The sequence below is a fragment of the Gouania willdenowi genome, chromosome 17 (genome assembly GCF_900634775.1).
Source record: "Gouania willdenowi chromosome 17, fGouWil2.1, whole genome shotgun sequence".
In the NCBI taxonomy this organism is placed as follows: Eukaryota; Metazoa; Chordata; class Actinopteri; order Blenniiformes; family Gobiesocidae; genus Gouania; species Gouania willdenowi.
Genome location: NC_041060.1, coordinates 30,803,556 through 30,820,044, shown reverse-complemented (window position 1 = coordinate 30,820,044; position 16,489 = coordinate 30,803,556). Strand labels below are relative to the sequence as shown.

At 37.3% G+C, this 16,489-nt stretch overlaps 1 protein-coding gene across 1 annotated transcript in view; it reads left to right on the top strand.

Annotated features, from left to right (window-relative positions):
• The window catches only part of cdh2 (cadherin 2, type 1, N-cadherin (neuronal)), a 100,106-nt gene that overhangs the window by 68,978 nt on the left and 14,639 nt on the right, over nt 1–16,489 (top strand). The window contains exons 6-14 of the mRNA XM_028472540.1: nt 2,190–2,334; nt 3,238–3,410; nt 4,453–4,590; nt 6,481–6,666; nt 8,372–8,625; nt 10,217–10,359; nt 11,314–11,547; nt 14,583–14,816; nt 15,059–15,198. Coding sequence (XP_028328341.1) covers nt 2,190–2,334; nt 3,238–3,410; nt 4,453–4,590; nt 6,481–6,666; nt 8,372–8,625; nt 10,217–10,359; nt 11,314–11,547; nt 14,583–14,816; nt 15,059–15,198 — 1,647 coding nt within the window. The remainder of the gene's footprint in view (nt 1–2,189; nt 2,335–3,237; nt 3,411–4,452; nt 4,591–6,480; nt 6,667–8,371; nt 8,626–10,216; nt 10,360–11,313; nt 11,548–14,582; nt 14,817–15,058; nt 15,199–16,489) is intronic.

Here is a 16,489-nt window from a genome sequence, read left to right as displayed (position 1 = left end):
GGTAGATTTATTTCAAAGATTAAACCTTAAATACTTTTTGCCTGTGATAGCTTTGTACTCATCAATCTGAAAACAGTTAGATTGAAAGTGACCTAAAGCTGAGTGTATCACTTATTGTAAAAGGCTATGAAGGCTAAATAAAAAATGTGGGAGTTCACTTTACAAATAATTTGCACCTTTCGTTGTAGTTTTAAAAAGCGCTGACCCACACGCTTCCACAGTGAAGGCCACAGAGGGCCGAGGCTGGTGATAGAGCCAGAAGTGTTTGAGCTGCTTCTTTTGTTCTCGTCGGTTCATTTTAGTGAACAGCAGATTTCACATTTTTTTTAAAAACCAATCAGTGCCATGGTGACGTTCTTGCTGCATATTAGAAAGAAACAGCACACTACTGCATGCTATTTGAGCTACGTTGAGACTGCAGGCAAATGCAGCCCAAATCAGATATTTGTTTTGCCCATATGGCACTTTCACATCATTCAATATTCAATAAACGTCTCAATGCTGCGTCCCAGAAGGGGCAGCAACGGAAAAATTGGCAATTATGGGGACGGAGTGGATTTATCATTGCCACACATGGTCATGTATTACCTCAAGACCTTTTTTTGCATGCGGGTCACTTCAGGGTCACATTCAGTTAATACTGAGTCTAAACTGATAGAATTCACATTCACTGTGTAACAAGTGCACAAAATAGTCAGATTCCTCCAAAAAAATCAGAATAGTGCATTAAGACCTGCCGGCTGAACGTAAGGTTTTAAAAAATACTTCAAATATGAAAGAGACAGTACATTATCTATTATATTGTAACTTGGATCACATAAAGAGAAATAAGTGTGTGTGTGGGGAGGGGGGGGGGTTACAATAGACAATAATGGGCTCATGATTTGATATTTTGGAAAGGGAAAAAAGACAAAAAAAAAAATGCAGTTGGAAAAATAATCATGCTTTTATTTGACTATTGGCTTACGCTCATACTCACACTGGGCGTGACCTTTTCAACTAATACGAATATTAAAAATAACTAAATAAATAAACAATAACATAAACAATAAAATAAATAATATTTTTCCTATTTAACTGCAAAAAGGCCAACACAAAACTGTCAATTCATGAACTTTGTATAACAACAAGATTTCTAAAAAAAAACCCAAAAAAAAAACACAGTTTACACAGCCGCGATTTAGGATATGGACTTTTTTTTACAAGAGTGCTAACATGTCTACATTTTCTGGCAAGAAACACAACTATTTGATAACAAAAAATTAAACTGTTTGACTTTTGTGGGTGTGGGTTGAGATTGTTTTCCAAGGTTTTTTTTCCAATGTTTTAAGACAAGTTTTGTAAACCTACCTTTTACATTTGTAGCAGAGATAATCAACCTCAGAGGGTGCAAAAAAAATGATCTTGTGTGGACTGTGCATTTTAACTCTAGCTCTAATGCTACATTACAGTATTTTAATTAAGATCAACCTAAGTTCTCATTAAAACCATCAGCATTCTTAAATATCAAACTAACTTAGCTTCAATAATCCAATCTCTGCATACTTTCATTATTCTTATATCCATATAAAATTTGTTCATTGTATTATTCTTCATGTCATTCCATTTTATCCACCTTCCCATATTCAGAATTTGTGTTAATAATTACTTATTTACTATATCTTTGTTCTTTCAACGTAAACAAATGTATTATCAATAAAATTGTATTTAAAGTCAGCGATGTTAATCCTCTACAATAAGACTGATAATGTTGGCAAGGAAATTAAAGCCGTCAATTTCTGTAATCTGACTGGTGCCCTGTGGTAAAATATTAATCTGATAAATATTGATTATTCAAAAATATATAATACATATGCTACAATTAGTTAAAAAATGTTTCCATGTAAAATGAAATGCATGGTTTGAAATCTTGTTGATATATGAAGTAAAGTTATGGTTGGTTGCCAGGGAGTTACCACTTTTCTTGGTTTTTGGGTTTAATTTGAAAATCCCTGATTTAGGGTGAAGGAGATCAAGCAATTGATGTAAATTGATGTTATTCTCTGATCATGATAGATACTATAGGTGCAGAGGATAATGTAAACAAGCCTTAAACCCTCTCTTCCATGACACAAGGTTGTTGGCACAGGCGATAATACTTGTTTGTTCTCAAAGTGCAAAAGTCCATTTGATTATGTTTTGTCCTCCAGCTACGAGCCCACGCTGTGGACCTGAACGGCAACCAGGTGGAGAACCCAATTGATATTGTGATCAATGTGATCGACATGAACGACAACAGACCTGAGTTCTCTCATCAGATCTGGAATGGCACTGTTCCCGAGGGTTCTAAACCAGGTAATGTGTAGCCTTTGTAGACTGAGCCTCAGGGTTTCTGTGCTGCACCATTGTCTGCACATCAAACAGCATTGATGGCTTTCCCCAGACTGCTGGTTTGTTCACACTGGTTCCGCTGCATTAAAGTCATCATTGGTGGTTTTTAATGTCATTAAAATGAATGAGGATTGTTATTAAAAATCAGTAAATTGACTACTGCTAATTATGTTTCAACAACACTCTCAAATTTTAATGTCCTTTGGCTGCTGATGTGATTCTAAACAGGTGGTACAGGTAGGGGTCAGTATTGGCAAGGATGTTGCAATACAATACGTATCACCATAAATGGGTCACAATACGATAATATTGCAATATATCACAATTTATCGTGATATTCTGCCCAGTTAATATCAAAATTAAACGTAGAGATGAAAAATCAAGTTGAGTATATGTTTATCAGAATATATTGATCATTCCGATGACAAATTGAGTCAAAAGTATTTGCTTCAAAACATCCTATTTATTATTTATTATTAGTGTTTTTGCACATTTTCACTGAAAAAAGAAAATGCAGTGTTATAAATCACCCTGAGTTACTGATAATGCACAAAAATAAGAAATTTCTCCTATTGTCAGTTTAAACACAGATTATATAAAAACTGCCATCATAAAATCAAGTGCATCATTTAACCATTACCACACATTGAAAGAATTGTAACCACTGAAATATTGCACAAATACACAAAAATAGTGATTAATTATTTTAAAAAATTATTAAATAAAAAAACGATCGAATTTTAAAAATAAAAAAATCTATTTAAAATTGGCACCCAAAAAATTGCAATATATCGTGAAATCAATTTTTTTCACACCTCTAATACAGGTACAATGTTGACGTCCAGTCCCTTTCTTTACATCCTACAGGCACCTTTGTTATGACAGTAACATCCGTTGACAAAGATGACCCCAAAACAGCTAACGGGATGCTACGCTACAAGATCTTGTCACAGAATCCTGAGAGTCCATCCTCCAACATGTTCACCATCAACAATAAAACTGGAGGCATCATCACTGTGGCAGCAGGCCTCGACCGGGAGGTACTGCTCTCATCACAGTCACATGATCTCATAATGAATCTAAATATTGTTGTTGTGGTTCATTATCTCAGGCTTTGATAGCATCTCAGTTTATCAGTTCAATAGATTTATCACATATATAGTTAAGTGAAGATGTATTATAGTTAGTTATTATAAGTTATTATAGTTAAGTGAAGATGTTTTCACTGTTAGATTATTTTTCATGTGATATGTTTTTAAGATAAGTATTAGTGTGTTATCCATTAGTGGAAAAACACAACCTGATTATCGTTTTAAATGTTTAAAATGTTGCAATGAGCCAAAGGGAAGTTTGTCCATTACCATTTAAATGAGAAGCAGAAATTGGCCGTTTAGAATGCAATTTACTCCAACAAGAAACCGTGTGCATCGCTGAGCAGCTAAATATTTTCCTTCCCCCATTGTACCATCTATGTCTATGTCTAAAACAGGCTCTCTCTCCTCACTCTTGCTCCGTTTCCTCTGCAGCAAACCTCACCTCTCTTTCATTTAATTGGGTGTGCGCAGTTGTTTGAGAAAAAGAAATAAAATATTACAAATGGCTACAGCCAGTCAGTGCGATCCTAGCAAGGGTAATCTGGCTGAGTTGGCTGCTCAATCACTTCCGACCCCGGGGCCAGCGTTTTATGTTAGCCAGTTGCCACCATGAAAGTAATTTGCCCGGCTCTCATTACCTAGCAACTGGTCCATCACCTGAGTGGTTTTTAATGTGAAAACTGAAAAGGCTCCTTTGTTAGTTTCCTCATGGTGCTTATGGCACAGATGTGTATGTTTTTCCCACCCTCGTACACAAAGTCGTATCAGCCTGTGGGGAGTGAATCCAATTTATATAGAAAAACATCCTGGTGAAGAAGGCATGTTTAGATTTGTAGCCTTTTATTTGAACACTAATAATTATGTACCCTGTTGTAGCATCTTATTAGGTGAGGATAAATCCTGCTTTTATAAGGCTTCTAATGGTACTTTTGTAACAGTTTCCACTGCTGTTGATTCATTTCTGACTCTTTTGTCCTTTTCCCTTTAGAAAGTGCCTCAGTACACTCTGATCATTCAGGCCACGGACATGGAGGGAAACCCCATGTATGGCCTGTCCAACACCGCCACTGCTGTCATCAGAATCACTGACATCAATGACAACCCACCGGAGTTCACCGCAGAGACGGTAAGAAAACAAAGTTTGACACTTCAATAAAATACAAAAATAAGAGACAATAGCTTTACAAAAATGTGTTTTGGTTTGGTTTTTTGTTCAGTCAGAGCTTACACAGAGAAGCCTTAGCTTATTAATTAAATTGTAATTGAGTTCAGATAATTTACTTTGCAATTGTAATTGCAATTCAAAAATTGTCAATTTACCGCAAAGCTGTGGTCCAATTCTATGTACAGTTCTACGCATGGTTAATAATATATAAATATGTTTCAGATCAAGCTTTCCCACATTTTACCATTAAAAAAAATCAAAATCTAGGGGTTTACTGACAGAAAAAAGGCCCAGATGCCCACACCAAAAATATTCAAACCTATATTTTCATTGATTATGAAGCCTAACAAGGCGTTAAAAATAAAAGCATAAAAAACACACATTTAAAACAGTGATAAAGTGGTGCCACGGGATTAGTATTAAATTATTGCACTGGGTTTGTAACAAGTTATAGATTGTTAGATTTCATTGCAGTTTAAAAGTCTTATAGCCTGAAGGATGAAGCTGTTGCAGAACCTTGTTGTTCTGCACTTCAGGCTACGGTTCCTCCTGCCAGATGCCAGCAGAGAGAAATGTCCATAGTGTGGGTGTGTACTGTACTGGGTTACAACACTCACAGCTGGTTTATTATAATATCCTGGCTTTTTGCATATATGTAGCTGCTCAGATTTATTATTTACAAATTCCTATACAATTTCAGTTTTAAATATGTGTTCACTATGATGATTCAGCTCTTTTGATCCATCAGCATCAAATGACATTGGTACAGTACTACAGTAACACTGCCATGTTATCAGTGACCTATGTTTTTAGGAGGTCTTTGTAGCTCCTGCAGCTCTGCTCAGCAACAAGTTCAGGCTGCAGCAACGTGTTCGTCTTTCCTTTTTGTCGTTTCACTGTTGGGTGAAATTATTGAAGAAAATCCTTTAATGCAGGAACTTGTCCACTGTCTAATGTCGGCAACATGGTTCTCAGTGGTCAGGGAACAGCAGCAAACGGAGTTAAAAGGATTGCAAAGCCGTAACTTACTGTGTACAACCGCGCTCTCATAACGAGCAAATGACCCCTGACGTCACCAGCCCCACGGTGCCGGTCTATTAGCAAAGTCTAAACAGGGCTATATAGATATGATAGATAATTAATGCATTTATTGTATGATATCCATGGCCACACCCTCAACGGCCGTAAAGGTGTTTTTGTAGACGTAAACAGGAGTTCCATGAATCAGTGATTGATTGCTCAACCTTGCGGACCGAAAGTGTGTCTCAGTGTAGTGAAATTGAATTGCGTGCAGTTAATCTGAATTTGAGAAGCTGAAATGTATTGAATTTTTGGAATGTATTCAGATGAATTTTTTTCAACTGGAAAAATGCAATTTCGTTTCAAAACAGTAATTTCAATTTCAAGTTGTTACTTTCAAACTCAATGCTAACTATTCAAATTCATGTTCTAGTGGCACAAATCTCAGCCCATAGTATCAGTGTGCAGTAGAGCATAGTCATTGACCTGAGGGTTAAAAAGTGTCTTACTTTGTTCAACACCCCAATAAATATTAAGGTTTTTTTTCTAAGTAGAGTTGTCCCCAGAACAGAATAAGGTGTCCAGTTTGCCTCTAAATATTCACTTGCACCTCCCACACCGGAAGAGTGCATGGTGTGTCCATAAATTGGTAAAATTTGTAATGCTACAGTGGCGTTATGAAGTGAGGCAAGGGAGCGGGATGACCATGACAGCCTGATAAGTTAACTGCATATTTTCCCAGGATTGGACCTGCTGTGCTGTGTGCACCAGGACTTTGTGTGTATCACTTACATCCCGCTGTTTCTGCACATTCATGGTTTATTCATGCAGTTTTTTGGTGAGGTGCCTGAGAACCGCGTGAATGTCATCGTGGCTAACCTGACAGTGACTGACAAGGACCAGCCCAACACACCAGCCTGGAACGCCGTTTACAGAATCACCGGGGGCGACCCCACCGGCAGGTTCTCCGTGCCTACTGATCCTACCACTAATGAGGGCCTGGTGACGGTTGTCAAGGTAAGCTTTGCATTCAAATTGCATTGAGTAACCCATGCGTTTAGAGTGGTAGTATCCAATTATGTACATTTGATTGATTTGGTGCCCAGTGGTGTAATGACATACACTGACATCACAGTAAGAAGATATAACTGGGTGGTCACATTATAGCCTGCTAACCTGTTGTGTGTATAAGCTGCCCTTTGTGTTCTGTCATTAAGACTTCTTTAACTATTTTAACACTATTCATTTATTCAAATGAAATAACAAAAAAGAGCACTGTTGATTCATTTAAATATATGATTTATTTGCAGCTCACCTGCACATGGGCAGTTTGGTTGCATTAGTTACAGGTAAAGAGGAAGTGAAGAGGAGAGATTTAGACATTAAAAAGTATCCCTGATCTCAACACTTTTAAATAAAAAAAAAAAACATTCTGATGCTAAGTTAATGAACAGTTGAGATATACAGGTATACAGTACATATACATATATCAACTATTCATTTTGACATGTAATTTAAATATGATGTTTACTTCCTGCAATGCATCATTTTTGATAGTAAACATATTACTGGTAGGTTTATATTTGATGATTTATGGTTTTATTTTATTTTCAAATAAACATCATACAAACACTTAAACTTAACATGAAAGCAGGCTCATGTGCAAGCATCATTATGGGGGTATCAATGCATTTCATCAACACAGACAAAGAGAGAAATAAATTAAATTAAAAAGAGAATTATAATAAATAGTACCGGTAGGTTTTAAAATAATATGAAGCAGAAGAAAAAAATTGTTTCTATACACACACACACACATACACACTGTAGAAACGTCTACTGCTGGCAGAATGTGGTTTAAAATACAGTTAATGTGGCTCAATGTACACACGCATACATGTAAAGGACCTTATGGTACTCTTACCTGACAGTTAGCTGTAAATATTAAGAGACACTGAAAGCAATAATGGCAATATTGCTACTATTTTACAGCTACTATAATAACCATTATTATATAACATTAAAAAGTGGAGGCTCACTCAGTGCGGGCATAGTGAAAGGCAAAGACAAAATGCTAAAGCATTTTCTAAAACATATGGAATACATGAATAAATGGCTTTAAGCTATATATACTGTCACACAAAGGGCGAACACATTTAAGGAGATGCTACTGCTAAGGGAAATAGACTGGTTTGTGTTTTGGTGTTTTAAGAAAAATCACCTGCAAACATAACTGTGTAAAAATATCGATCAATCAAATTTCAATTTTAAACCAAGAAGCTAGGAGCAGGGGCTAATCTGTTCCACAGGACCCACAACACTGTTCTCTATTTCATTACAGCACACTAAGGTTAGATTAGAGACTCACATATGTCCGATAAGGCTGTGGGAGGAGAGAACCATAAGAAAAAAGACATACCAACACCTCTGTCTTTTGGCCATGAGGTGCACAGTAATTTGTTTTCAAACTTCTTCCAAACTTTCTGGTTTCCAATAAATGAAAATGGTTTCACAACTCTTACATCAGCTTTTTTGTTGTGCATCCTTGAACTGACCACACACCTTTATCTCACTTACCATCTTCAGCAAGATTACACAGTCAAGTTTCTCAGGCAGCAGTTATAGAAGGCTCTGATCAATGTCACATAACCAAAGGGCTTTTTTTCTCATTTAATTTTCCTCCATTCCTGCGATTCATTTCGCTTTGTATGTCCTCCTCTAGCCTATCGACTATGAAATCAGTCGCACATACGTCCTGACAGTGGAGGCGAGAAATGAGGTCCCCCTGGCCCGAGGCATCCATTCTCCTCGTCAGTCCACCGCCACCGTCTCCATCAGGGTCATTGACGTCAACGAGAGCCCCTACTTTGAGCCCAACCCCAAACTCATCAAACTGGAGGAAGGATTGATTCCCGAGTCCGCACTTTCTACCTTCACCGCACAGGACCCAGACCGCTTTATGCAGCAAACCATCACGTAGGTTTGATCATTAGACAGTGTCTTTTTTTTATAAGGTAAGGTGAGGAAGGCATGGGCTGATTTGGTGGGTTGAAATCCCCCATTACTTTTAGGACTTCTCCAAGTAAGAAAGCAGACAGCTTTCCCTTGTCTTATTCTTTAGCAGCCCTTGTTTTTCTCAGCAATTTGGCCGCGGAAATGTTTATCTGCTTGAAAACATTCCATGGGAAATAGGCTAGCTTTGTAATTCCACGGTTTGTAATACAATTTAGTTAGAGCTCCTGATAACAACCAGCCAGTTGGGTCTCTCTCCCCTGTGACGCTGCTCTCAAAGGTTGTAATGGTTTTTTAATCCTGTAAAATATTTATTTGAAGTAAGCAAAGGAAAAAAAAAACAAGATAGGATATTTTTAACACCATGAACTGAAATCAACCTTTTTTCCAAGTTTGATACTTCACTTACAGTATTCAGTTGATAGGTATATACAGTAGTTTGGACACAAAACCTCAGTGCACAAATTGGTGAGAAGCTACATGACCTCTAAAGATCTGACCTTAATATAAAAGGAAAGGATGATGAAATATTATATTATGATCTATGAGCACTACTCACCCTGAAACCTGCTGTATTCTGATCCTGTGATGAGACCAACTGTGTACCAGTAAGATTACCAACAGAGCTAACATTGCTCTCATATGAAAGCATGCAGTGTTGACCAACCTTACCGTAGTCCTCACACATGCCTGCATCATCTTCATGCAGGCTTCACCAATATCAGTGAACTGATCCCTGTAGGACCATGGCACAGACGAACAAAAAGCTTTAATCTGTATTTAGTGTTCCACTAACGGACAATCAGTGAGGTCATTAATCATATTCTGATACCACCCATTCAGGGTTCAGGGCCCCCACGGTCATGAAATTCCTGGAAAAGTTGATTTTCTAGTCATGAAAAGTTATCGAATATTTTAACTGTTTTGGAAATATAGCCAATTTTATATTCATGTTTAAAATTCAACCTTTGCCATTACTATGAGACGTTAAGCAAGTCCCTTAACCCTAACACCATGTGTAGTACATCGATTTTAATAAATGTGTCAGCAAATTGAAATTGTAATCTTCTAATCTTATAATTAAACATGGTAGCGCTTAATAGCTGATTCATCGTTATTTATATATGTATATATATATATATTGCAAAATGGGTGTCAAAGGCAATTGCGCCATTGTACGATGCAATATGATAGATAAGTGATGGACACAACTTGCATTCCCTGTCAGACCTATGTTACACTAGTACACTGGAAAGGCCCACTCATTTTTACGCTCTAATGGTCTTGAATAGATCTTAGTGGTTCAAAACTAAGTGATGGAAATTTGGCAAAATATTTTAGAAAAGTTTTAAAAAATCCTTGTAAAAAGAAAAGTGTGGGAACCATGATTGTTATTCACTTGCTCCCCATATACTGTGGAACACAAGATCCAAGGTCTTTTTAAGACCCTCTTCCTAATACCTCTTTTGGATTTGTCACTTAGAAATACTTATTGTGACCAATGCTGTGATGAATAGATAGTGTGAATGAAGTGTCAAAAAAATTCCTGTTCCAGATATTCAAAACTCCATGACCCTGCCAACTGGTTGAGAATTGACCCCAACACTGGTCGGATCACAACGATTGCCATTCTGGACCGAGAGTCGCCCTACGTGAAGAACAGCTTGTACAATGCCACATTCATGGCTTCCGACAGTGGTATGTAACAGAAGAGCGCCTATGATGCACTGCTTCCACAGCCTCTGGATTTCATTTGGAGCTAGTCTTATCAGTGAATTCAGGAAGATAAGACTCTCTTTATAAAGGGAAGTCTGGCAGCTGTCTAATGCAGAGCACCTTGTAAAGGTCAGGCTAGCACTTCTTTGACTACCTCTGTGATGTTTTTCACAGGAAGTCTGCAAACAAATGCACTCCATCTGGAGAAAAATCTATCTCAGTTAAAGTCACTAGGATGCCATTGGTGCTTGAAGGTCAACCTTGTTTCAAGCACTTGGTTTGTCTGCCACATTGACCATCTCATTGGAGGTTAATGTGTCAGCAATTCCATACATGACATACATGTGTGTGGATGTATTCACTGTTCTCTGCACTGGTGGGATTTACTTCTGTCCAGGTTTACCCTGTTCTATGGAGCACAGCCTGGGCCAATAGGCTTAAAACCGCCACCAATAAAGCGGTTTCTCTGCATTAATGGGTCAGGATTGGATGACTAGCTCCTTTGAGCGTGGCCTGAATGATAAAAAAGCCTCTTAGCCCAGTGAATACAGAGAGGAGCCCAGAGAGCGGCAACAGTGGGCTCTGTATGTTCACTTTAGTATTCTCATCACATGTCCTCATTAGGAAGATGCTTCTTTCTCACATGCACACCCACACAAATGTTCTGATATCAAACTCTTTCTTCCTCCAGACCTGAGATAAAATTTTGCAATCTGTATGCTCACTAAATAGGTCCTCTCCCACCAAAGTAAATAGCTGTTTAGAGGTTCTCATTATCACATGAATTTCAATAGATGAACTTTATACTTTTCCATACTGACTGTATAATGCTGCCTTTCAAATGAGACTCTATCTTCCAGGTGGAACTTTTCAGAAAGTTATTTCCTCATAAATATGTATGTGTATGAACAGCGTGCTTGTCATTCTTTGGCTCAGGTATTCCACGTGCGAGTGGCACGGGAACTCTGCGGATCTACCTGCTGGATATCAACGACAATGCTCCCAAAGTGTTCCCTCAGGAGGCGGAGATATGTGAAAAGCCAGAGCCCAACGCCATCAACATCACAGCGCTCGACGGAGACCTCAACCCCAACGCCGGTCCTTTCGCCTTTGAGTTGGCTCACAGACCGTCCGATGTTCGCAGAAACTGGACTATAACACGGATCAGTGGTAGGAGACAAAACCCTTTGGAAATCACTCGAACTGTACCGCCTCTTATTGAAGGACTGTTTAATGACTCAAAAAAAAAAAGTGACAACACATCATTAGACCAAGTGAGTAGATTTTTCACATCAGTTTATTTGTATGTTTCATTCTAAATCACAATTATAAAATATAAAACAAGACTGAAACAGGCAGAAGCAAAAATGCTTATATGCCCAACATAAATAACATTCAAATGACCTTTTCCAAAACACACATACAAAAGAAATGCAAGCATGTAACAAGTATGTTTGAGTTGCCATTTTTCAAATGATGCAAAAAAAAAAAAATAATAAAAAAAAATATATATATGTATATATTTATCCACACACACACACGTGCTTTCTTTTATACAACATTTAACAAAACACACACATATTTCTACTGCTTCACATAACTCTCTAAAATATATTGTGACATTTTGTTTATGTGTCAGACATCTTAGTTAAACTTTTAATCTTACTTTAAATTTCATAAGTTTGGATTTAACAAATAATGGATGTGTGTGGTTATAATATCCTGCTTTGTTTATCAATCATACAGCCTTTTTTTTGCAATAAAACAGTATAATTTATTATGGTTAATAAAATAATATTTTTTAAAACATTTCACTTACTTTTAACAGGGGTTTTTTTTTATGTCACTCATCTAGTTTGTAGAATTAAGAGATTTATTTTCATGTTTTGAAAAACGTATTGTTTACCTTTTCGTAATGTATGGCTCACATTGTGGGTTTTATTTTTACTACTGCATGGGGTTTAACAAATCAATTATCTTTATCCAAGTGTTATACAGTATTCATGATTTTACACTGATGCAGTTTATACCTGCTCACCCTTAGCAGGTCAACAGTCCATCACCAGGCTGATACATAAATATTCACACGCGATAAAAATATATATTATTTTATTAATTCATGGACTCGTCCATCACTGATTGAGCTTTTTAGTTGTACTCCTGTCCTAATACTTAAAATACAATACTAGCGAGTTAGTGTTCATGTTCAGGACCAACCTGACATTACTGACCTTGAATCTGCTTCGCTAATCACTGCCTCATCCAATTATTTCTGTTGAGCTAGCAATGTTATCAAAAACACGCTAAACCCTACATTTATAAGAAAAGTCAATGGATTTTTTATTTGGGTTTACAAGAGTTATTCGTTGTGCATTAGCACTTTTTGATGTAATGTACGAATGCCAGGGTTGATAATAATAATAATAATAATAATATACATTTTCTATAGCACTTTTTTTGGACACTCAAAGATGCTTCACAGAATCAAGGGATTATTCTTTCACTCCACACTTAGTGATGGTAAGCTACTATTGTAGCCACAGCTGCCCTGGGGCAGACTGATGGAAGCGAGGCTGCCATAGTGCGCCATCAGCCCCTCTGACCACCACCATCACTCACTCACACTACATTCATTCTAGGCAATGTAGGTGAAGTGCCTTGCCCAAGGACACAATGACAGATACCACTGAGGCGACTGTCACCACACTGTGGCACCTAGATTTCTCAGTGGTCTCCCATCCCACTACTAACCACGCCCAGACCTGCTTAGCTTCAGAGATCTAACGAAATCGGGCAATGACAGGCTTCAATTATCCATGTTCAATTACATTTCAATTATGATTACAGTTACCAGCCTTTTTTCCCAATTACAATTAAATTACAATTTTTTTTTTTATCCTCAGGAAGAGAATTACGTTCTCAATTGCTAAAGTTCAATTACAATGAATCACAATTACTGAGCCTAAAATAAATAACCTAATAAAAGTGTGTTAGCTTTCTGTTAGCGTCTGTCATGATAACGGGTCCTAAATCAGCTGTAAAATACACTATAAACAAACATCTATTGGTGACCTTGTCGGTCTTCCTAATCAATGAAAATATGTTTAATATTTTGGTGTGGGCATCTGAGCCTTTTTTATGTCAGTATACTAGTCGATTTATTATATATTCTTTAAATGGTAGATGTGGGGAAGCTTGATATGAAACATATTTGAATAATTGTTAACTTTATACGTGTAGAACTGTACATAGAACTGGAACATGGTTCCCAGTTTAGCGTCAAATTATAATTGACAATTTTTATAGAATTTTAATGGCAATTACAATTATAAAATCAATTATTTAAAGTCAATTGCAATTTAATTACGATTATGACAGCAACAATTTCTTTTAAATTACACCATAATTTTAATTAATTATAATTATGCCATAATTGTAATTAATTATAATTATGCCATAATTGTAATTAATTATAATTATGCCATAATTGTAATTAATTATAATTATGCCATAATTGTAATTAATTATAATTATGCCATAATTGTAATTAATTATAATTATGCCATAATTGTAATTAATTATCAATTACGCAATTACAATTATAATTGACCCCAACCCTGATAAATACGTATTTGATGATTTGAGAAACCTGAGGCACAAACCTCACACTGTCAACACTTGATTACAGCATTTGTTTGAAACACCTCCGAGCAGCTGTTCTGAAGCTAATATCTGCACATGGCAGAGGCAGAACTAAGACAGTATTTGAATACATAAACCTCAGCAAATAGTCTCTAATTGTCTATGCTAATCTGAAACAGAGACGTTAGAGGAAAAAGTTGTTTGTTGTGCGCTCACCGTTAGATAGCTGAGTTTAATGTATCGAAATGGGATAATGGTTTGTGGATTATGGCAGCTGGGAATTTAGCCTAAGCAGTATCAAAAGGTATTCCAAGGTTTAGAGCCTCCACATCCAAATCCTGAGCATGTTTTTGGATTATATATGATGATACGACATCCAGGTATAGAATTGTAGTGCATATTATTAGTAATAAGCATATAATCTGGCAGGGAAAGATAAGCAAACAACCCTAATTCAAAAAACCCTCCTAAAAGGCTCTTAAAAGATGAAACAGTCATATCATCTGTCTACTACTCCTGCAGCCAATCACAGCTCTTTTTCTGATCTCTTTTCCATCTGTCAGGTGACTACGCTCAAGTGAACCTGAAAATCGGCTTCCTTGAGAGCGGCATCTATGAGCTCCCCATCATAATCACAGACTCGGGCAACCTGCCCATGTCCAACACATCCTACCTGCGGATCAAAGTGTGCCAGTGCGACATCAATGGAGACTGCACAGACCAGCAGCACATCATGGCTGCCGGCTTGGGCACAGGAGCCATCATAGCCATCCTCCTCTGCATCATCATCCTTCTCAGTGAGTAATTCTGTGTCTCACTGTCAAATAGCGCACCACAACAACACACACAGAGATTATAAGGGCTGCTACACATGATCCGAGATATCACTAGATTACTGAAGGATTACAGAAAGGATAGCCCTGATCAGGAAATCGTCCAAACAATAAAACATCAGATCCGATTACATTTGACTGAAAATATGCATGTCTGTTTTCTATTTTTGTGTGTGAATTGAGCCCTCTCTCCATCTGTCTCTCAGTACTGGTGCTGATGTTCGTGGTGTGGATGAAACGTCGCGATAAAGAGCGTCAAGCCAAGCAGCTTTTAATTGACCCCGAGGATGACGTCAGAGACAACATCCTCAAGTATGACGAGGAAGGAGGAGGAGAGGAGGATCAGGTAAGAAATAAGTGGTTAAAAATGTTGTTTGACAAAGTAGGTATTGCTTTAAAAGCTCTGCAAACATTTTATTGGCCTTATTATAAGAAGTTTTGAAGAGCTATACATTCAGTTCTATTGTGATTTAAAACAGGCTCCTATACAATCACATGGCACTGCCTCTTATTTTTCTTTAAATTGGTTGACAAATTTGTGCTTTCACCTACCGCCAGCAATGTGCTCCCCTCACTCTATGGCACGTATACCCCTGATTGATAACCAGTCTGATGGTCACCTGTTTGAAAATTTCACTTTCAGTTCAATGGTTACATTTACATGGGAGCTTTATTTCCTCTTTAATTCAGAATAAAAGTGTATTCCTCTTTAAACTGATCTTGTAAACACTGAATTCTGAATTAAACTTAAATTCGAATAAGGTGGCTGGTTTATTCCAATTTTAATTCCAATAATTCCTCTATCTTGTAAACACTTAATTCTTCTTTAAGTAATTCCGGTCGTTCTGTGCATGCTCGACTTGCCGCAATGACGTGCTGGTGACATAATCCAAGATGGCTGCCCAGACGAGAGCTGAGACTATTTGTTTAATAAGAACCTTAAAAGGCATGGATATAATGTAATGAGTGGATGGATGGAAGCATAAACCTGCAGACATATACACGGACACATGGAATTACACACACACAGACAATAGCAAACGAACGGCTTAACTAATGATGCGCGGATCTTTATAAAGTTCATTTTTCACTCAACGTCCCAATTGTCTGTTTCTCTTCTCCGCTGCTCTATCTATTTCTCCTGCTCCGTGGAACAAAGTGAAACCGTTTGTAATTGTTGAGCTGCTGCTTCAAATCTACGATCAAAATGAAAGTGAAAACCGTTCTCATGTGGTCTTCAATGTTGTAGCCAAAAATAAAAGATTTGTTGTATGCTTTTACCGATGGACGTGATATGTAACGTTCGCCCCCGTCCAATCAGAAGCTTTCCCATCCCCCAGACCTAAAGCAGAATTGAATAAAGCCGAGTAAACCGTTTTTCCATGTAAACAACAATTCGGACTTACTATTTTCATGTAAACATGAAGCAGAACACTTTAATTCCGAATAAAACTAATTTGTAATTTAAAAAAAAAAAAACATCATGTAACTGTGGCCAATATAGCACCACTGTAATAAAGGGGGAATACATTTATTTTATCAAGTCAGAAAGCTGCACTGTCCCCTTGATGGGGTGAGGGGAGGCAAGTGTGTGTGTGTGTGTTGGGGGTCTTTGTTGGAAGGTAAAATTTGGGTCA